The sequence below is a fragment of the Vespa crabro genome, chromosome 23, assembly GCF_910589235.1.
Source record: "Vespa crabro chromosome 23, iyVesCrab1.2, whole genome shotgun sequence".
Taxonomy (NCBI): Eukaryota; Metazoa; Arthropoda; class Insecta; order Hymenoptera; family Vespidae; genus Vespa; species Vespa crabro.
Window position 1 is genome coordinate 2964732 of NC_060977.1, and position 22769 is coordinate 2987500.

The 22769-nt window shown below is 29.2% G+C and overlaps 3 protein-coding genes across 4 annotated transcripts in view; 1 reads left to right on the top strand and 2 right to left on the bottom strand.

Moving 5' to 3' along the window:
• Positions 1-72: 72 nt before the first annotated feature.
• On the bottom strand, positions 73-2611 carry LOC124432032. 2 transcript variants are annotated; one of them, XM_046980526.1, is made up of 8 exons: positions 2473-2607; positions 1984-2144; positions 1741-1889; positions 1432-1671; positions 1158-1344; positions 823-1072; positions 499-662; positions 76-393 (listed from the first exon to the last, which is right to left on the bottom strand). In XM_046980526.1, exons 2-8 carry the CDS (start codon positions 2126-2128, stop codon positions 317-319), a joined length of 1212 nt encoding a protein of 403 aa, XP_046836482.1. In that variant the 5' UTR covers positions 2129-2144; positions 2473-2607; the 3' UTR covers positions 76-316. The 2 variants fall into 2 exon arrangements, with proteins under 2 accessions (XP_046836483.1, XP_046836482.1); XM_046980527.1 differs by lacking the exon at positions 1984-2144 and having other exon boundaries at positions 73-393; positions 2473-2611.
• A 739-nt stretch (positions 2612-3350) lies between these two features.
• On the top strand, positions 3351-7062 carry LOC124432030 (recQ-mediated genome instability protein 1-like). The gene is made up of 8 exons (XM_046980523.1): positions 3351-3886; positions 4071-4214; positions 4295-4498; positions 4605-4762; positions 4837-5659; positions 5752-6060; positions 6145-6240; positions 6334-7062. The coding sequence occupies exons 1-8, from the start codon at positions 3773-3775 to the stop codon at positions 6487-6489; spliced, it is 2004 nt and encodes a 667-aa protein (XP_046836479.1). The 5' UTR covers positions 3351-3772; the 3' UTR covers positions 6490-7062.
• LOC124432031 (frizzled-4) overlaps positions 6865-22769 on the bottom strand; it is a 24370-nt gene continuing 8465 nt past the window's right edge. The window contains exons 7-8 of the mRNA XM_046980525.1: positions 12858-13051; positions 6865-9021 (exon numbers count right to left, since the gene is read on the bottom strand). Coding sequence (XP_046836481.1) covers positions 8183-9021; positions 12858-13051 — 1033 coding nt within the window. The 3' untranslated portion in view covers positions 6865-8182. The remainder of the gene's footprint in view (positions 9022-12857; positions 13052-22769) is intronic.

The following is a 22769-nucleotide window of genomic DNA, read 5'->3' on the forward strand; positions in this document are numbered from 1 at the left end:
TCATGTAATAAATTTCATGTTAAAATATATTAAAATATATTTTCTTATTTTTCTATCTTATTTCATAAAATACTTTAACACAATGGAACTTTATTACAACTACTACATCAATAAATGGAAATATTATTTCATTTTATATAATATGTAATTTAAAAATCAAGAAATATAAACATTTCTTTGTTATATTAGTTATGAACAATCTCATTACATAAAGAAATATTTTTATAAATATAAGTATTTCAAATAATAATCTGTCTCTTGTAGAATAAATGATATAAAATATATTAATTGAGCAAAAGAATCATTATCACCCAAATTATGTATATTTTTGTATCCAGATGATATCATAAGGTGTAGCTTGTTTTAAAATAATTCTCTTCTCTTTGTATAATTCTAAAACCAATTATTAAGCTTAGAAATATCTTTTGAAAAAAGAATACATACCAATGATTATATATCAATTTTTATAAACTTAAAATATATTTTTAACATACTCACCCAAGAGAAATGTGAAACAACAAGAAGCATCTAATTTACTATAATGATCTGGTGAAATTATATCTGTAAATGTTGCAAATTGATTGTTCCGCCAAATTATCTCCAATAATGCAAGTAATTCTTGTTTCGTTAATAAATAAGATGGAAGCGATGAAGAGTCTGGACTATAAAATACACAAACAATAATAATTACTGTATTTTGTATTTTATAACATTATTATTACAATTTTTTTATTTGAATTTTATGTAAATGCCTTAACATAAAAATAATTGAAGTTTACTAGTATAAAAAATATATTATTTATAACAATTTTAATATATTACCTAGCATCCGGTATAAATGATTCTCTTGGAATATTTGGTGATTGTATTTTTTCTAATTCATCATTAGTTGATGCCATTACATCATGAAATTTTATTACTTCTGGAAGCTCATCAATGCTAATGGCAACACTTTTTTCTGAACTTATATTTTTGCTTACTTCAGCAGTCCTCCCAATCGCCGATGACAAATCAGAAAGCAATTCTTCAGAAGTTTTATTGCTTCTATCCATTAAACGCAGAAATTCACTTGCTAAAAATTTATGATATTATGATTGCAGCAAAATATTTGAAAAAAAAAAAGAATAGAATTTGGTTTTTGATATAACTAATAATACATTTTTCTAACAACTGTCCACCTTCCACTTGTATCTTTTTTTTAATAGATGGTACAACAGCGTGCGTATTGAAAAGTGTTACTAAAGGACTATTCCATTTATTTTTTCGAGTAGAAGTAAATCTTGCTGGTGCCATTTGGAAAAGAATTTCTGATGTTGATATATTTACATTAATAACACTTAACGGCTATAAAATAATAAAGGATGATTGATGATGGCTTTAATACTCTAAACTATAATTTAGATTCATAAAGTATAATATGATTAAACTTACAACAGTATGAGCATTGACATCACTGATCCATTTTCTTATTATTTTATGACTGAATTTTATATTTTTGTCTGCAAATATTTTCTTTCTTTTTGATTTTATTTTAATCTGTTGTAAATCTACATGCATTAATTCCAAATTCTGTAATGGTTCTACAAAATAATCTGCAGTAGGAACAGAAATTACTTCTGGTATTGTTACAATTTCTGCCGTATTTGAAACTACTGTATCTTCGAATCTTAACTTAAATAATAATCCACAAATTATTCTTAATTGTTAATAATAATAATTTGTTTGTAATAAAATACATACGCGTCTTTTTTTGATTGGTGTTTCTATATGTATACCTTCGGCAGATTGTCTCTTTCGAGGTGTTACAAAAGTATTCTCCGTTGGCATAAATTCTTGTACAGTTATATCTGACAATGTTGTTTTCGTATCTGCTCCAAAATCTACTTCATCTAAAAAATAAATATATTGTACCAAGTTAGACAATTATAATTAACTGAAATTGTGATTGATTGATTTCTAACAAAGATATGATTTTATTCTTACTTTCTATAGATACATTATCTATTGACATTCCTGTCTCAATTTTATGCATCGTTATGTCAGATACTTCTAAACTTGACAAAATATTTTTATTGACTGGAGAGGTATCATTTAATTCTCTATCCAAATTCGAATTTGTAATATGCATTCTTTCGAATATTTCTCTATGTAGCAAAAAAAAAGAAAATATAATGTTTTTAATAAAAAAAATAATAATGTTTGATAATATTCTGACAAAGAAAAATGTATAATACACAACTTGGATAAATTTAATATCTGTAGGAAAGTTAAGGATTATTGGAAAAGGAAACAAGGACACTAACAATGAAATGTCTTCACCATTTGGAAGGAGAAAGTTCAATTGTTCATGAGTTAAAGCACCAAAGTCCAAACATGCAGCATCACGCATCTATATAATTATATATATATATATATATATATACATATATATTATATAATTTTATATATATATATATAATTATATATATTTACCATTGCCTCCATTTTAGTATTTATATTCAATTCATCGCATAAAACAGGTAAAGTGTTATTTGATTGAATATCATTAAAATCTTGGATCATACAAGTTATATTACACGATTCTAAATTTTTGGAAATATTATCAACTTCATATCTGTAAAATACAAATTTTCTTTTTAATCATATTTTTCATATATTATTTCATATATTATTATGTTAATAAATATTAAACAAACTAAAATATTACATTTTGTTCTTTTTGTAATATAATACTTTCTTGTCTATTTGAAAAACCTGAGCTGAAACAGATAAGAATTAATTAATTATTGATTACAAAAGATAATAATGTTTTTAATATATATATATATATATATATATATATATATATGATTTGTTTATATAATTAATAAAACTAACTTACTTTGTAAATTAGTTGTCTGATATAATAATATTTTTACTGCTCCATACATAAGTTGCGATGATAAATACAAACTGAATCGTCTATTTGTTTCATTACTTTCAATTTGGATTGTATTCATTATTTCTATGCTTAAATAAATTAATAAATATATAATAAGTATAGTTTATATCAGAGAAGAACATCAACAATATATTTTATTTTATTTACCATAATTCACATAAATTAATTCCATTCACGGTCGATGATTTACACATTTGTTTGAATATTTGATCATTGACTGTAGCAGCTAACCAACATCGTGCAAATTTTCCTTTTTGTCGCATAGAAAGAAGTTCGTGCGAATAAAACATCTAATTCAAATTAAAAGATTAGAATATTAAATATTAAAAAATTGATAAAATTGATATTAAAAGTTTAAATTGAATATATATATATATAATTTTTCAATTTATATATTATACATACATACCTTTTTGAAATTAATAAAATACTTTGTTCGATCATCAATCAATATTTACTGTTGTATAAAAATTTTAAGAAACAAAAAAGACAAAATAATCACTTTTCATTGTTTTCTCGACATAAGCGACACATTTGTCTGACATGTTGGACGCCATTTTTCATTATGTATAAAGTTCAAGTTAAGAGTTTTATATTGTTCAACTATTACAATTGTTATGATGTAATTATTGAATAATTCTAATTTATATTATTCGAACAATTGTTTATTAATAGATAAACTCAATTTGGAGGTTATTTATTTTTAATTATATTTTTGCATATACAAATGTAGACTTTAGTGTATATGCACATATTCAAATATAAATAACGATGTATTCGTAACTATATAATATAATGTTTTAATACATTTTATTATCTAAATAATAAAAAATGAACGAAGATCTTATAAAACGAATTAAAAATACATTAAAATCAGAAGCATATTCTATGAATGAAACTTGGTTAAGAGATTGTATAGAATATTTTACTTCAGAAAATGACGCTGTAAGTAATATGTTTAAAATTGTTTTTCTTTTTTCATCTTAATGTAAATGTGAATTTTTAAATTTGTTAATTTATTTATTTGTACAAATGAAATCATAATAATATTGAAAATTTATTAAGATTATTATTATTATTATCATCCATACAAGTTTATATTTCATTTTATGGTTATGTTTCACTTTAGATAATATATAATGAAATATTAAAATTTGTGAAAACACAATGGCAATTAAGTGATTTACGTGAGATTAATAATGATAATGGATGTTTACCAAGAAATCTTAAACAACAAATGTTTACAGTATTACATGGAACTTATATACTTCAGGTACTACTAATTAAAATTTTATATATATATATATATATATATATATATGTTATTTATTTTATTTTCTAATATTAATATAGATGAACACAATGTATGACATATCAACTTCAAAATTTAAACAACTGGAACAAATACGTAATGTTTCAAATGTTAATATAGAAGCAACAGAAGATATTAAACCTCAAATATGGGAGCCTAAATCAAAGAGGATGCTTCTATTAAATTTAACAGATGGTATACAAGATATTAGTGCTATAGAATACAAAACCATTTCATCCTTACATGTAATATACTTTTGTAAATGTGATTTTATTACATATACATATTATATTTTATTTTTAAATAATTATGTATTAATTTATAAAGATTAATATTATTATAATTCAATAGGATACATTATTACCTGGATATAAAGTAATGATCATTGGACCTGTAAAATGCAGAAGAGGTATTATTTTATTAGAAGAAGGTAAATTCAGAGAAATTGGTGGAGAGGTAGAAAATTTATCCATCACCAATGCATTAGAAAATGTTTTAGCTAGAGCTTTGTAAGTTTTTCAAATAATTAACAGGAATATATTATTTTCTATTCATAATTTTTTAATGCATTTGAATATTACAGAAATTGTTCAGAAAATCCAGATCCTTATAACGATAAAAGCCAGGAAGTACATAATCCAAGATCACCTGTTACAAATGATTTTTTTGAAGATGATTTTGAAGTGAATTTGGAGGAAGTTACATTAATCGAACAACAAAGTCAGGAGGTAGATAGGATACAGAATATAGATAATACATCACGTACTATAAATACAGAAAATAACATGTTTAGTACAAGGAATATTAAACAAAATTTTGTTCATCCGAAAGATCCAGTTAACAAGAACGAGAAAAACAAAAAGAATGATATTGAAATTATTGATATGGATGATGAATTGTTAGAAATGATAGATGAAAATCAATTTATTGCATCTACCTCAAGTACATCTAATAATAATGGAAGTACAGATAGAGAAAAAAAGAATTTAGTCAAACCTTTTCGAGTATTACCTAAAGAAGATAATGATAATAATATTGAAGATGATATAATAATTGTGAAAGATAAAGACAATACATTGAAATGTTCAACTGGAAAAAAAAATATTAAAGAACAAACTGATATGTATTTTCCAGAGGATGATTTTAATTTTGATGATATTGACATGTTAGAAGTGTTAGAAAAAAATGATTCTATACCAAAAAATAAAGAATCTGATATGAAAAGAAATGTTCAATCAACTAAATCATTCTTACAGAATATTCCAAACAATTCAAAACATTCCACAACAAAAGACAAAAACTCTTTTGAAATGTCAAAACTTAAGAAAAATAATATTAATACTAGTGGAATATCATCCAGGGAACAAGTTGATTATAAAATAGAAATTGGAAATAAAAGATCCGCGGTATGACTTAATATTAATATTTTTCGGCAAATATTAGCATACTAATTGGTATAGAGAAATATTTATAATAAAAAATAATATCTATTTTTTAGGCATTAATGTCACCACCGCCTGTTGGTTCATCAAAAATACGTTGTATCAAAGAAACAACAAATAAAGAGAAAGGCGTACAAAAGATTTCCGACTTTATGAAAACAAAAATTGTAAAAGAAGAAATACCAGCGAAAATTTGTGATTTCATTTGTGACATAATTGAGGAAACGATAAAAGAAATAACGTTTAGAACTGTACGAGGGCATTTCATTACTTTTGGAAAATTATCTAGAAAAAATTCTTGCTGGCAATTAGAAGGAACAATCTCTGATAAATCAGCAGCTATAGACGTTGTTGTTGCTTCCGAGGTATATTAAATATATTTAATGACAAAGTTTATATTTACACTAATATATTTCTATATTTCCTGTTTTTTTTCCTTTTTTTTTCAGATTATAGAAAGATTTCTTGGATTTAGCGTTAAGGAATTTTCTCAAAAAAGAAAGCTGGCAAAAACCAATGGTGATATAGAACATGAATTGAGAATGGTAATATTTTAATATATGTTAATAATAATATTTTATCAATTATAATTGCATATTGTTTATTATACATTTTTATATATTTTATTAATATTTTAGGCCTGTCGTAATGCAGAACAAAAATTGAAACAATTAGATGCTTTATTAGAATTGGAATTAAAGCCAGATCATAAAGCAAAAGTAGTAAATATTAGATCATTGACTAATCAACAAAAGGAATTAATTGATAAAAGACTGAAGGCACTAAAGATATAGAAAAAAAAAAATTCTTTTTCATATATTATTTAAAGAAAAATTTTACTTCATATAGTCATTATTATATCATAATTTTTATATTATTTTTATATTTTTTTCTTACTTTAGAAAAAACATTGTGAAAAGTTCACTCAACGAATGATAACGTTTTGATTGCATTACAAATCGCAATTTTATTTTTTTTTAAGTTTTAATTATTTATTTTTGTTAAATAAATAAATAAACTATTTAGAAAGAGAGAGAGAGAGAAAGAAGGGAGAGGGAGAGTAATATATTCATTATTGTGCTTTAAATATTGGCCCTTGATGTAAAAAAACCAAGATGCTTCAATTTAAAACTCAAAAGAGAGTAAACTAAAGGGAAGAATTTACAGCATTCATTTTCAAATTTTTCTTTTTCTTTTTTTTTTCTTTCCTGTAATGGTTGTACACTTCCGTGAATACCACACCCTGATTATGTAAAAGTGACGGGCATTGTGTTGTGGTACAGAGCAATCATACCTTGCTCTTCAATGGCGTAGAATTTAAATCCATGTTGTACAACTTCTACAAATAGTAAAATTATTTCCTTTTTCTTTTTCTTTTTTATTTTATCTTTTTACGAATCTAAAAAAAGAAAAAACTAAATTAAAAATTGTATACTCTCGATTAATCAATTTTTTTTTCTTCTTCTTTTCAATACATTTTCATTGTTTATTATAAATGTACTTAATCATTTATTATGGTATTTTATACAAAAGCTTTTTTATTACTATAAAAAAAAAAAAGAAAAAAAAAAAAATGCGCTAACGCTTAACGCAAATCAGGTTCAAACGATATCATTGAACTAAATTAAATCTAATTAAGCTCTAATTCACGTTATTATTATAAGTAGTAGCGTGTATGGAACTAAAAAAGAAAAAAAAAAAAAAAAGAAAAAAGAAAGAAACAAGTGGCACGTAATAGATAATGATTAACTTAATCATTGAACTTATTTAAACACATTATAATGTAAATAATGTATAACAAATTACAGTAGTAGATTTAGATATATATGAGTAAAAAATATTTTTAAAAAATAACATTTTTCATATATACATATACACACATACATACAATTATATATTGATTATTTTCGTATGTTTTTGTATCCGACTTACATAAAAGAAAGTAATTGAAAATTGACTAAATTTACTTTTACGTATCTTTATATGAGGTTTCCTATAAAAAAAAAAAAAAAAAATGAAAAAAAGAAAGATCTCTAAATTATATAAATTAAGGAAAATCCTAAATGTTTATTTATATACTTGATATGTAAAAATTAATAGTATTTAAAATAATCAAAATCTACTTAAACTATTCACAGCATCGTTTATGTACTCGAAGCATAAAATTTTTCTTTTTGCCAAATAAATAAAATACACGTCAGACTCGTAATATTACGATATGTGTTATTCAGCCTCTCATGCATCATCATTATCATCTGCGATGCATCCTCGTTGTAAAAGTTAAATGACACGGAGAAAAAGAAAAAAAATTCGCCCGATTATCTAGATCCTAAAGGAGCGAATCATTTTGTACATTTTTATCAATGTACAGTCTTTTTGTCATAAGGAAATAACTATTATGGCAAAGATCTAAAAAAAAAAAAAAAAGAAAAAAAAACAATAGGTACATACAGTTTATCAATTTGATTGTTCATAAAATAAAAATTTTTATACTTGGGTTTCGCTACCACTATGATACTTTCTATGTTTCCTATGTTTCTTATGACTTCTATGACTACCGGACGATGAATTACCAACTATTTGATGTTGATGTAAAAGCGTATGCTGCGGTGGAGCCAAATGACCAAGATGATGAATTTGATGTGGCGTTGGACTTGTCGAACCTGGATTGAAACAATGTACTACAGGTACAGGTACACCATGGGGATGACATTTGTGAGGTGGTTGTTTGCACGGTGGTAAACGTCTCCAAACGTTCATTAAATTAGGCCACCAAATCCAAGCGGCTGTAATTATTCCACTACCCAAAGTGGCTACTAATCGAAGAACGAAAAACTGTACAAGAGGTTTCGACGGTACTCTTGGTGAACTCGATGGTTCTGGTGCTCTGAGCCATCTTTCACGTCCCCACCATTCGTAAAATGTTGTACTGGTTAAACAAAACATTGTAACAGCATAAAAGGTAGCAAAGAGACCAACTCTGGTTAATAATATTTTATGTCTCCTATGTATTTCAATCGGTGACTTCGACGAATCTCTCTGTCTGATCAATGGATTTGGATGTTGTTGTTGTTGTGGTTGTTGTTGTTGTTGTTGCTGTTGTTGCAGTTGTTGCTGTTGTTGTTGTTGTTGATGCTGTTGTTGTTGTTGTTGTTGTTGTTGAAGTGCGCTCATAACTGAGCTTGGTGTTACCAATGGTCTTGGTAACAGAAGTGACGTTATACCGACAAGAAGGAACGTTGTACCCAAACATAGATATACGAATTGTGGTATTAGTACAAGAACAAGAAGTGATCGGGCATTTTGTTGTCCTACGAAGCAACTTCCTGAAACATAGATACGAATAAACAAATAATTTGTTGTTTATATTATCTATTAATGAAATAATTGTTATCATGATATTAGAATAATAATGATAAATAAGCTTAAGGATTTTGTTGGGTTCATCATTCTCTCCCTCCTCCCTAATGAAATTATTATTTAACAAACATAAATATGAATGGACATATGATTTAATAATAAATAGAAGTAAAAATAAATGAACAATTTATTACTTGTACTCAACTTTAATTTTTTTTTTTTTTTTTTACCTACAAACAAAATACCTTACAATGAAATTAGAGTAAATACGTGTAAATTGTTCTCCTATTTGAAACATAGGAATCTTTTTTCTCTCATTCTTTTTTTGTTTATTTATTTATTTTTTTATTTTTTTTTTATTTGTTTTTTTAATATCAAATTTTTATGCAATGCTTTAGTATTCATTTAAATGGCAATGGATAATATTTCGTCGTTATTATCATATTATATTCGTAAATGAGTATAAATGATAAAAAAAAAAAAAAAAAAAAATAATAATAATAATAATAATGAAAGAAAAAATTATTCTCCTCATCTAATTATAATTCGTTCGCGATATTTTCTCGAGTATATCGAACGTGAGAGCAGCGTGTCTGTTGGACGCGGCTAGGACAAGTAATGCCAGCGTAGATCTTTATCTTGTTCACGATGCTCCTCCTCATTATCGCGAGACGGCTGTCCGAGAAAGAAAGATAGAGAGAGAGAGCGAGAGAGAAAGAAAGATTCACGATTCACGATTATTCACCCTTTTCTCAACCGGTTGAGATCGAAAGTAAGTTTCTCACCTCTAGAGACGAGAACTCACTTAATATATCAGTAAACGCGTTTTATCTCTTGGCACTTCATTATTACATTTATCTTCAACAATGATAGATACTTACATAAGTACATACGTAGGGTATGTGTGTATGCGTATTTGTGTTTTTATATATATATATATATATATATATATATATATATATATATGTATGTATGTCATGTTGTATGTACATTATGTACATACAAGTGATATTGTAAGAGATGTAACGGACACAAAATAACGGTACTGAATCTCATGTCTGACACTTATTCTTTTGGCAAGTTTATCCGGTTAGTAGTGTAGGATCCTCCTCTTCTATGGATCACCCTTCTCTCTCTCTCTCTTTCTCTCTTTTTCTCTCTGTCCCTTTTGCTCTCTCGGTCTTTCCATCTTCGTCTTTTTTAGCGTATGGAATGCGAAGGATTTAGAGTCCCTTGTTAAAATAAAAATTCCTTTGGCATTCTGCGTCCCTGACCAGTGTTAAATATTTCTTAGACTTAAAAAATGATGATGATGATGATGATGATGATGATGATAATGATGATGATGATAATGACGATGACAACGAATAAACTTGTGAATGCAAAAGGATGTATAGGCCTTACGTACGAATTTATCATTTGTTGTTTTCTTTTTCTGCAGCCCCCTTTTTTCTCTCCTTCCTTTTTATTTTTCTTTTATTTTTTCATCATTCCATCGGAGTTCACAATTATGACGGATAATGATGTTGATGTTGATGATAATGATAATGATAAATGAATGAATGAACGAATTTGTGAATGCAAAATAATATACATATCTTACGTACGATTTTTATCATTTGCCATGTTTCTTCCTCCGCTCCCACCGCCCTTTTTTATTTATTTACTTATTTATTATTTTTTTCTCTTTCTAATTATTCTATTAGAATCCAGGATTATGATGGACTGTACTTGCTCTTTTCAAATGTTTCATTATTATTAATCCTAAGAAAACTTTCGATTGGAAAATATAAGGAATCGTATGGATTGAAAGATTCGTCAGATATATATTTTCTCGAGGATAAGCCAAACCAAGCCAAGCCAAGCTAAATCAAACCAAACCAAGCCAAACCAAGCCAATCCAATCCAATCCAAGCCAAGCCAAGCCAAGCCAAGCCAAGCCAAGCCAAGCCAAGCCAAGCCAAGCCAAGCCAAGCCAAGCCAAGCCAAGCCAAGGTAAGGCAAGGCACAAGGCTCGTTCGTCGATAGACAGGCTCGATAAATTGGCCTTTAAACGTCGCTCGCTATCTTCGAAGAACAATCTCGTTTGCGAGGCACGAGCGGTGGTCAACGAGATCGTACTTCAAGAAGAGCCAAGAGAACATGCGTATGTATTCCTTCCTTCACTCTATCTTTCTTTCTTTCTATCTTTCTCTTTCTCTTTTATACACATAGATACACACAAACACTCTAACAACTCATTCTTATATGTATTTACATATATAAACGTTTCGTACATAAGTATTCTACTCTCACGTTTTTATCAGACTCGATTCATCTAAATTGCTTTTTTACTATAGCGAAGTTTTCATCTTCTTGTAATTGGATTGAATTTAAAAAATAATTATTATTGAGTTTTACTCGACATTATGATTATAATAATAAGATAATTAATTATTATTATTATTATTATTATTATTATTATTATTTTTACTTATTTTTACATTATGATTATAATAATAAGATAATTAATTATTAATACTATTATAATTATAATCATCATCATCATTATTATTATTACTATTATTATTGTTATTATTATTTAAGTTGTGTCGTTAAATAAAAGAATAAGTATGTACGTATATATGTATGTATGTATTTATGTATGTATTAAATAGATATTGTATAGCGAAACTAAACACCATCGTCTTTACTAGTAGGTAAGAGATAAAAATGGAGTCGAAGTAGCTTTTGATCTTAGTGGAGGACAGTGAAAAGTTGCAGAGCGGGTCCAAAGGTATTTGCATTGAATGTCGCCTCTCCTACCGGGGAGAGAGAAAGAGGAGCCCTCGCTAACCGCAACCGATTTCACGTTGGCTTGCTTCGAAGTCTCTCCTCTCGTTGTGCATGAACACAACAATTTTATATAGATTTCGAATATTCAACTGTAAGTATATATATATATATATATATATATATATACATATTTTTTTTTTCATTGTTTTTGTTTCATCGATCTTGTTAAGAAACACAAAAAAAGAAGTTGGAAGTTTTTCCTTCATCCCTTTCTTCCTTTCTTTCTTTTCTTTTTCTTTCTCTTATTTTTCTTTTTTTTTTTTTACATTTAATTTAATTTACAAGTTTTTTTTTTCTTTTCTTCCTTCTTTTTTTCTTCATCGCGCAAAATGTCATTGAACGCAAATTCTTTAACGTTACGTACGAGATTTCGAGATTTCGAGCTTATCAAAGTAATTATTTAATAGTCAAAATGTGATCCGATCTGATATGTTTCTTTTCATTTTGTCGATTATAAAATCGAATTATGACCCAACGATCTTTATTATCGATGTAATAAAGAAAAAAAGAATGAAAAAGAAATGAAAAGAAAAAAGATAAAAGAATTGATACTCGTTTTGTCCCTTATGTTTTTCCATGGAATAAGAAACATTAAATATATTTGCAAATGTTTCCGAGTTCTTATTGAATCTTAAATCATATGTCGGGTTTGGTTGGATAACGACACGTTCATGTGGATTCATAAGATTCATAGAGAGAACGAGAAAGTTATAAGAAACGTGGGCGGATGTGTACTACTTCATCGTAGTTCAAAGTACGACTGGAATAACCAGTCACGCTTGGATTCCGATTCTTAAATCGGAACTTACGAAAGCAAGTGTATCATATATATATATACATACACACGATATATTTATATATTAATAAAATTATTATACGAAAAAGTACCATATCGAAGTATATATATGTATTTATATATATATATATATATTTATATATATATTTATATATTTTTTTTTTAACTTACCCGTTAGTTCATCAGCATCGACATCCCTAGTGACCAAAACGGCGATCGTATGAGCTGCTGGAAGTCCCCATGCTGCAACCGCTCCCACGGTTGAGAACCCCTGCTGTAGACCGAAACTATCCTCCTTGCAATTACCTGCCGTTCGCGACCATTTTCTCGCGACTATGCACCACCATGCACAAACGATGACCCACCTTCGTAAAAGAATATAAATTATTATTTTATATCCGAAGTTAATGTCGGTCGTTAAATATAAATCGATTTGTAAATTTTGAGTGCTCATAGATTATAGATCTTCATCTTCATCATCTTCTTCTTTTTTTCCCTTTTTCTTTTTGTTTTTTTTTTTTAAACTTCTATTATTTCTTTTGATTTAAATACTATGTAATTACTAACATTAATAATTATTAATAAGTATAAATAAATAGTGTTATATATGAATATAAATATTGTATTATCTCTTTCTATTTCTTATAGAGTATAATAATATATTACTATAATAATAATATATATGTATATATACTATGTATTATTGTCTACTAGTATAGTATACATTATAATAATATAATATATTAATTAATACACACACATATATATATATATATATATTATTTATAAATAATGTATTACCATACATCAAGCTAATTTTAAAGATAATTGTAATATGGTTAATTTTAATATGATAAAGAAATGTATGAGAACCGTTGATTTAGCTTTAAGATGAACAATAATATGGATTCATGTGTTTAAGCCATGTAAGATTGAACAAGTTTGTATTGGAGGTGCGTGTCTTTATACATTCGTCGATCGTGTACAAGCAGGTGGGACTCTCTCGTTCAATCCAGAACCATTTTCGTTGCACGCTTCTTCACCCTTTTCTTTTAGGTTTCTCTCCTTTCCCTTCCCTACCAATCTCTTTTCTTTTCTTCTCTTCCCTTCTCTCTTTTTCTCTTTTTCTCTCTCTCTCTCTCTCTCTTTCTCTCCCTTGACACATCGACGGTAGAAAACCAATTGCGGTTACGAGATAACCCTAACGGCAAGCATCGTTTGCCTTTCCTCTCTTCACCCCTCTTCATCACTCTTTTATTTTCTTTTTTTTTTCTTTTCTCAACCAGTTTCGTTTAAGACGGGCCTTTCAAAGAGTCGTACCAAGAACGTCGACTAATTAATCACGCGAGATGCTTTGACGAGATCGAAAATCAGTGAACGGGTCAAACGAGGCGCAAATACTTTTGCTAGTCTTCTTCCCCGTTCCCCTTTCCCCGTTCTCACCCACGTCTACCCCTCTACACAACCTCCTCCTCCACCTCCTCCTCCACCTCCTCCTCCACCTCCTCCTCCACCTCCTCCTCCACCTCCTCCTTCAACCTCGCCCTCTGTGTTCACCTTCTTCAAGACCATAATAATCTCCCTTTTGCTCGTTTATTCTTGCCTCTTACAACGACCTTCTTCTTCACACTCTTAGTGAGATTATTTAAGATTTCTCTCTCTTTCTCTCCATCTCGTTTCAACGAGATCGTCGAACGGCTCTCTCTCTCTTTCTCTCTCTCTCTCTCTCTTTTTTTTTCTTTCTTGATCGATCGACCGACCGACCAACCGATCGATCGATCAAACGTTTTTAAATTTATCTTTCGTGAATCGACTTTCGATGATCGATCGATTTACTGTAATATACAAAAGTTTGTCGATCGGAAATTTTGATTATAGAAATATATTTAAGATGAGAAATAATCTCCTTCTATATATATATATATATATATATATATGTTCTTTTTTTATATGGTAAAAACTTGGAAATCAAATTTTTTCGATATAAAATTTTGTGTTATTATTATTATTATTATTATTATTATTATTATTATTATTATTATTATTAATGTATATGTAGATCTAATTTATAAATACAAGTAATACAACATATATAAATAATTAACTATAGCCATATTTATAAAACTTATCTATTAATCTACGATGAAAGGTAAATTCTCGTCTAAAGTAAAAACTAATAATGATTCTAATGTAACATTATTTACTTTCACAGATATTAGATTAATGGATTAGATATCTTGGATAAATTTTTTGATTAATTAATTTTTGTATTTATTAATTATATAAAACAAAAAGAGGAAAAAAATTTGAATGTTTTGTTAATGAATATTTCTTATTAAAAGCAAATAGAAATAGAGATAGAGATAGAAATAGATAGATAAAATAGATAGATAGATAAAGAAAGAAAGAGAGAGAGAGATATATATATTATTAAAGGATCTACGAGAAAAGAGAAGGATCAGGTTCGATTTATCTTTGAAAGCCGTAAGGATACCTCGGGTGGAAGGAGACTAATTAAATGTGATTGATCGCTGTTCGACGGTCCCGGGATGTAATTACGTACGCACATACATACACAACTACGTTCAGAAATTCGTGCCGGAGAGCAGGTAGAAACGTCGCTCGTAAATCATCCACGAACATCTCGCAGATGTCCGTTGGATAAGAGGAAAAGTATTTTTTTCCTCTCTCCCTCACTCTCTTTCTCTATCGTTTTTTCGTTTACAAAAAAAAAAAAAAATAAATAAAAGCGAACAATCGAAGCGTTCTCGTTGACGTCAAGATTACTGCCCATAGGAAAGAAACGTCGTTGTTGCGACAAAAAAAAAGACAAAAAAAGTGAGAGAAAAAAAAATTGAATAACTAGATTATACACGTTACTCGGCTTGGATGAATTAAAAAAAAAAAAAAAAAAATAGAAAAAAAAGGAAAAGAAAAAAGAATATTTAATTTTATCATCTTCGAAAACAGTCCAAGTATTTATCCAACCATATTATTTTTATAAATATTAGTATTTATGTATTTCTTTTCTTTTTTTTTTTTTTTTTTAATATAAAATGGGTACATTCTCTTTTTTCTTTTCTTTTTTATATTTTCCATAGACACGCCTATAAAAATACGAAATACATTTTCAAATGTTTTCCTTTCTTTCTTTCTTTCTTTCTTTCTTTATAAGATCCTCGAAAGTACGATTAATTTAAAAGTACAATTAAATTAAATTTATATCTTTACAGATTTACATATTCATGTAAATATAAAATTAATTACAACTTGGATATCTCAATCACAAACGTGTGAGCAATTAATATATAAAATTTATTGCCACGTATTTATCATTAATCGAAAAAAAAAAAAAAAGAAAGAAAGGAAAAAAAGCTACAGAAAATTACAAAATGTGTAATATATCATGAAATAGCGGCAATACATTTATGACGAGAGGAAATGAAAAGAAGAAGAAGAAGAAGGAGAAAAAAGAAAACAAAAAACAAAAAAGAAAAAGTGAAAAAAAAAGGAGGAAGGAAAAAAAGCAAAATCAGAGTAACCATATTACTGGAGGAAGTTTGAAGGTCAAGTAGGCGTGTATCCGGAGAATGAGTGAGTGAGTGAAAGAATGAGAAAAAAAAGAGAGAGAGAGAGAGAGAGAGAGAGAGAGAGAGAGAGTTCCGCGATCTCGCGTATAGCCCGCGGCTTATAACCGTGTCCGAGCTCCACTGTATATCGTCTTGTATATCATCCAGAGTCTGTAAAACAAACATACGGTAATTTGCCGATAATTATTGCTCGACCACACCCCCTTTTCTACCCATCTCTCTCTCTCTCTCTCTCTCTTTCTCTCTCTCTCTCTCTCTTTCTTTCTCTTCATCGCAATTCCTCTTCTCTACGTAATTTCCTTTCCCTGGTGGAATAATTGAGGAGAGGGCCGGTTTTATCGATCGGGTTATTGGTCGAGTTATTGCTTGAGATCGACGGCTATCTTTGAACCGAACAACACAAGAACATATCTCCAATGAACACAGCCAAGGGAAAGGCTCGAATATCGGTACGCCTACCAACGTCCTATGGAATCTTTTCGAACGCTCTCTGGATAATGATTAATTATACGTTAGCCTTTATTCCTGATCGATCCGAAGTTACAATGCAGAGATTCATCAGGATTCTTTCTTTCTTTCTGTCTTTTTATTTACTTCTCTCTCTCTCTCTCACTCTCTCTTCTCGTTGACTTTTCCTAAATAAAAAATTTTACGAACTTATCTTCCTATCAAACATTTACAATTTTTTATAATAATATTTAATTAACCAGCATGATCATTGTATTGGTTACAATGGCCTAAAATACGTAGTATTAATCATATACGATATTATTATTATTATTGTCCTTTTTTGATTGTGAATCATCAAATGGAGAAATCCATTTGAATTCTCGTTGAATTTTTTTACTTTTTTTTTTTTTTTTACTTTTTTTTTTTACTATTTTTTAAGACAAAAACATGTCTACACAAGCATGTCTACCTGTCTGTCTATTTGTCTCTCTGTCAGATCTATTATTTTATATAATAATAGTTAACCATGATGATCGATCATCGTCATAGTAAACGTCTTATTAACGATACTCGAAGTTTTGCTTGATTCTGAATTGATTCAGAGATTCAATGTACATAAAAAATCTAAATTTTCTTTAAGATTATTCAATTGTTTGACATAATAGATAACAGTCATTGCACAATGATCATTATTAATAATATAAATCGTGATAAAGAAAATATCTTTGTTAATGATGTCTAAAGTTCGTTTATTATTTTCAATAATAAAATGTTAATCCTTTTTCTTTTCTTTTTTTCTTTCTTCTTTTTTCCATAAAATTTCGTCATTCGATTTCTAATATATCCAGTTTCAAAGATAACTTTCAATGTTAAAACTGATTCGATCGTATGTATGTATACATTAATGACGAGATCTAACAAAATATTGTCAATGTTTGTTCAAAATTGAAAACGCATTAATACTGCGAGAACTTTCATAATTTATCGTGTACCTACATCATGTGAGAACATCCAGGAAACCGAGAGTCAACCTACTGGTTTCTCTCTCTCTCTCTCTCTCTCTCTCTCTCTCTCTCTTTCGAGTGTTTGCTCGTCCTTATTTATAGAAACGAAACGAACGGTAGCCACGTGCATACGATGTTTTTCAGAATCCTCAGTTTGCGGTCTATGGCACGATTTAAATTTTCTTTGAAATTTATTATTATTATTATATATATATATATATATATATATATATATATATATAAAAATAAATACTACATATGTACATTTTTCTTTTATTTTTATTCTTTGTAAATATATATAAATATTATATTATATTATATATTATGTATATTCCTGTATATATATATATATATATATATCTCGAGAAAAATATATGTGCCCATATAATTTGATTAATAATAAAAGGAAAAAGGAAAAAGAAAGAAAAAAAAAGAAACAAATTTATCCGATATATATAGGTTAAATAAAAAAAAAAGAAAAAAAGGATAAATTTACTATTTGTTCGACACGAGGGCGAATAAAAAGGTTCAAGTTTTTTCGAATATTTGAAAAGTACCCGGGCCGCTTAAGTGCGCGCCGAAGATGCTTAGCGAGCTGCGCATGCGCGATAAAAGAAGAAGCGCGTGCGTCGCGGCCCAGATCCATTCATCAGCGAGATTCGTCGAACAAGTTTTTGCTTTTTCCTCCAGCAGAGAACACAGTACGCGGAAGAAGAAAGTTGGCGAGTGTGTGGGACGACGATACGACGAAAACAAGAGAAAAGTGACTTTTGTCGCGCGACCACGCGTTGTCTTGGTGTCTCCTTTTCTTTTCTTTCCTTTCCTTTTCTTTTCTTTTCTTTTTTCTTTCTCCCCCAATCCCTTAGAATCTCACCCTTACTTCTTCCTTTCTCTTTTCTCTTTCTCTCTCCTTTTTCTACATAGCAGAGTTAATGGAGTTATAACATAATTTGACCAGAATGCAAGCTCGTTAATACGTCTTACAAAAAAAAAATTAATCATATCCATTATAAAAATAATTGCTTACGATGTAAAAATAAAAATGAAAATAAATAAACAAACAAAAAAAAAGAAAAAATAAGAAACAAAGGAAGAAGCAAAAAAGAAAAGTTCTACTCTATCGACGTAATGGCTGTACAAAATATTCAATCGACATATTTTTAATTAGAACGTATTATTATAATAATTCTTTTTCGCGACTATGTAGACAAATTTTTTCGCTCAGATTATAAAAGGGATTATAATAGTGGACTCGTAAAAAAAAAAAAAAAAAAAACAAAAATAAATAAATAAATAAAAAAAAAAGAAAAAGGGGAAAAAGAACAAAATAAAGAAAAAAAAGGACAGAGAGAAAAGAGAAACAAATTAGGCCACAAAAGTCTTCGAGAATAATAGTAATTGACTATTAATATCACCTAGGAACTTTTGACTGACCCTGTTAAATATTTATGAATGAATTCACGATAGTATTTGTAAGATTTCAAAGGGACTTTGAAAAAAGAAAAAAGAAAAAAAAATAAAGAAGAAAAAGAAAGAAAGAAAGAAAGAAAGAAAAAAGAATAAGAAAAAGAAAGAAAGGAAGAAAGGAAAAAAAAGAGAAATGTTATTCGAAAAAAACTGGTTCCCCGGGTTGAATATACTTATGTACACGGGGCATGTCTTACGCGTTCGCACGCGAAGAAAATATGCGGTTGTGCATATGTTAAGATAAGAAATTATACTTCTTTGGGAAGAAGCTCCTTAAGGGGTAGGGCGTAGCCCAATCGTAAGGCAAACGAGAGAGGCAACAACGTGGAACTGCCATAAGGCAAAAGATGGAAATCCTTTATTTTCTCTTTCTCTTTCTCCTTTATTCTCGTCCTCGTAATAATAATAGTAGTCATAGTAGTAGTTGCCGTCGTCGTCGTCGTCGTCGTCGTCGTCATCATCATCGTCGTCGTCATCATCGTCGTCGTCGTCTTCGTTGTTCCCGGGAACACACATGAGAACACAAACGAGAACACAAACGAAAACACGATCGAGCTGCCAGCACGTTGAAGTAGTTTTATGCGGACCAGTTTTCAAGTCGAAGTTCCAAGATGGGCCGATGAATTTTACGACTTGACTCTAAGTGCGGCACGGCTTCGCGCGATTCATTTCTACAAAGCACGGCGAAGGAAACCGTACCCACCACCCCCATCCCCATCCATTTGAGAACGCCATACGCTAGAATTTCGAAGCAAAATACCGGAGCGTACACTCCGGCGAGAAGATTCGATTTTACGATCCTTCGTGCCGGCCGAACGATATTTCTTTCCTTCTCTTTTTATTTTTATTTTTATTTTTATTATTATTTCACTTCGAAAGACGTGTTTCTGTAAAACGAAACGATGGATTTCTACCGCGGAATACCAATCGTCCAACGTGAGATTTATAACAAAAGAATAAGTGTATTTGAAAGATAATTAGAAATATTCGTATACAATAATATATATATATATATTTTTTTTTTTATTTTAACGCATTCACAACAGGATATTCGTGATCAAAAATGGGAGATGAATAATTACTTAAGAAGGAAAAACGTGAATAATATATCGTGGAATTCCGCGCAATATATATGCATATAAAAGAAAAAAGAGAGAGAGAAAGAAAAAAAGGATGAAAGAAAAAAAGAATGAGTGAATGAATGAATGAAAGAAAGAAAGAAAGAAAGAAAGAAAATTCTAAAAGAATGCAACGACTTTGTAGCGAGCAATGATCCTCAGGGAGAATCCGTCGTCGTCGTTGTCGACGTCGTCTGTTCTCGTCGTCGTCATCGTACACGACCCGCCGCGAGGTATATAATCAACGAGATGAGATGAAAGGGGCACTAGTCGCATCGTGTTTGTTTTGTTAGTTAACGAGTTGTTAACTCGTCCTTCGCCTTGCAAACCTTCCCGTTGGCCCATCCATCCATCCATCCATCCATCCATTTTTCGAACTGAACTTTAGAATCCTAAGATCTTGCAGGATTCTACTTAGTGGTTTGAAAGAAATCTAACTAAAGTTTTCTACAAAAGAAAGAGAGAGAGAGAGAGAGAGAGAGTGATAAATAGATAGATAAATAGATAAAAATGTTAGTTCACTTGTAACTTTTCGTATCAACATTATCACGTCGTTCATATATATTTCTATTTTTACGATAATAAAAATTAGATCATTGTGATAATGCGTTAGAAATGATAGCTAATGATAGCACGTTTTAAAAAAATATCGTTCGTTTTTCGAACAAAATTGTAATTGAAAAATTACAATGTGTCGATTTAATGATACGAATGTAATCACGTTCGTGTTTTTACGAAAAGAAAGAAAAAAAAAGAGATGGGGAAAAAAAAATTGATTCACTTTGAATTCTTCGTTACTACTATTATTACTTAACATTCATAAATATTTTTTTATCTTACGATAAAAAGATTGAATGATTGTAAATGTGAAAGTAACGTAGCATAATCAAGAACGTTCATTCTTCGAGCAAACCTTAAAGTGAAAATTATTCGGGGGATCGAGCTTAATGGTTCGAACGAAATCTTCTTGAAGTTTTTTACAAAGGAAAAAAAAAAAAGAAAAAAAAAAGAAAGAAAGAAAAAAGAGAAAAAGATATACAAAAATGTCAATTCACTTGTAACTTTTCGTACCATGTCATTTATAAATATTTCTATTCTTAAGGATAAGAAGATTAAATCACTTTGAATGGGCAATGCGTTAAAAGTTAAACCAATTAAGTGTATTCTATTTTTCCAGCAAAACTAAAACTGTAGATTATGCAAGATCAATTTAATAATTTAAAAGAGATCTAATTGAAGTCTCTATAGGAAAAAGAAAGAGAGAGAGAGAGAGAAAGAGAGATAAAAAAAAGTCAGTTCACCTTCAATCTTGCGAACAATCAATACCACTTCGATTTTTACAAACAAAAAAAAGAGATTAGAACCCTTGTGAAAAGATAATGCATTTAGAAGCGTAAATAATGAAAGACATTAGGAACAGAAATCCCGTTACATTTCAAGGAAAACTGCATTTCGAGATCTTGTAGGATCCACACCTAACGGTTTGAAAAGGATCCAACTGAAGTTTCTAAAAAAAGGAAAAAAAAAAAAAAGAAGAAGGAAAGGTAAAGATAAAGATGAAGATGAAGATAAAGAATAAGATATAAGAAAACTGGTCTATCTTTTCGAACCAGTACCGATGCCACCAACGCTATTATCATATTTCAGAAGAATTTCTGATTTTTTTTTTTTACAAAAGTAGATACGATCTCTTAAAAAACAAAAAAAAAAAAAAAAGAAAAAAAGAAAAGAAAGAAAAGGCAATGTGTTAAGTAAAGAAGTGCAACGTTATTGATCAGTATCGGGAACATTGACTTTTCAAGAAGTACTACGATAGAAAATCTTAAAGCTTTTAACTTAAATGGTCTTAAAGAAAGGGTGAAAAAAAAAATGAAAGAAAGAAAAGAAAAGGGGGAAAAAAAGAAAAAGGAAGAAGGAGGAAAATCAACCTGAAGTTTCTACGAAAAGAAAAAAAGAAAAGTAGAAGGATAAAGAGAAAGGGGGAAACGAGAGGAGATAAGAGATCACCGAAAAGAGTAAACCTTTAACCTTTCGAACCCTTAGCACTTACTACTACTACTACTACTACTACTACTACTACTACTACCACCACTAGTAATCCCATCCTACCATTATTGTTTCTATTCTTAAGGGAGAAAAAAGGTTAGCTCCGAATGAAAAGGAGACAATAATCGTGTTTTAGGAAGATACCTGATAGGTACCTATGAGAAGGTAAAAGAGAGAGAAAATGAGAGAGAGAGAGAGAGAGAGAGAGAGAGAGAGAGAGAGAGAGAAAGAACATATATACATACATCGATGTGGTGTCTGGTACAATCTTAGGCATAAGATCGGGGGCCATGAGTTTGGCTCGTTATCGAGAACAGGTAAAGGGAGAGGAAGAAGCCTGAACTTGAGAGGAGAGGCTGCAAGCGAGCTCGTTGTAGGACCCCTTATCTCGGATAAATTATCGAGGAA

Bases quoted from the DNA above. Each gene is read 5' to 3' on its own strand.
- LOC124432030 (XM_046980523.1), top strand. From the start codon at position 3,773: ATGAACGAAGATCTTATAAAACGAATTAAAAATACATTAAAATCAGAA. The intron at 3,887-4,070 runs GTAAGTAATATG...GTTTCACTTTAG, and splicing joins TTACTTCAGAAAATGACGCT to ATAATATATAATGAAATATT. The intron at 4,215-4,294 runs GTACTACTAATT...ATATTAATATAG, and splicing joins ATGGAACTTATATACTTCAG to ATGAACACAATGTATGACAT.
- LOC124432032 (XM_046980526.1), bottom strand. From the start codon at position 2,128: ATGCATATTACAAATTCGAATTTGGATAGAGAATTAAATGATACCTCT. The intron at 663-822 runs GTAATATATTAA...TGTATTTTATAG, and splicing joins TCATTTATACCGGATGCTAG to TCCAGACTCTTCATCGCTTC. The intron at 394-498 runs GTGAGTATGTTA...AATTGGTTTTAG, and splicing joins TTGTTTCACATTTCTCTTGG to AATTATACAAAGAGAAGAGA.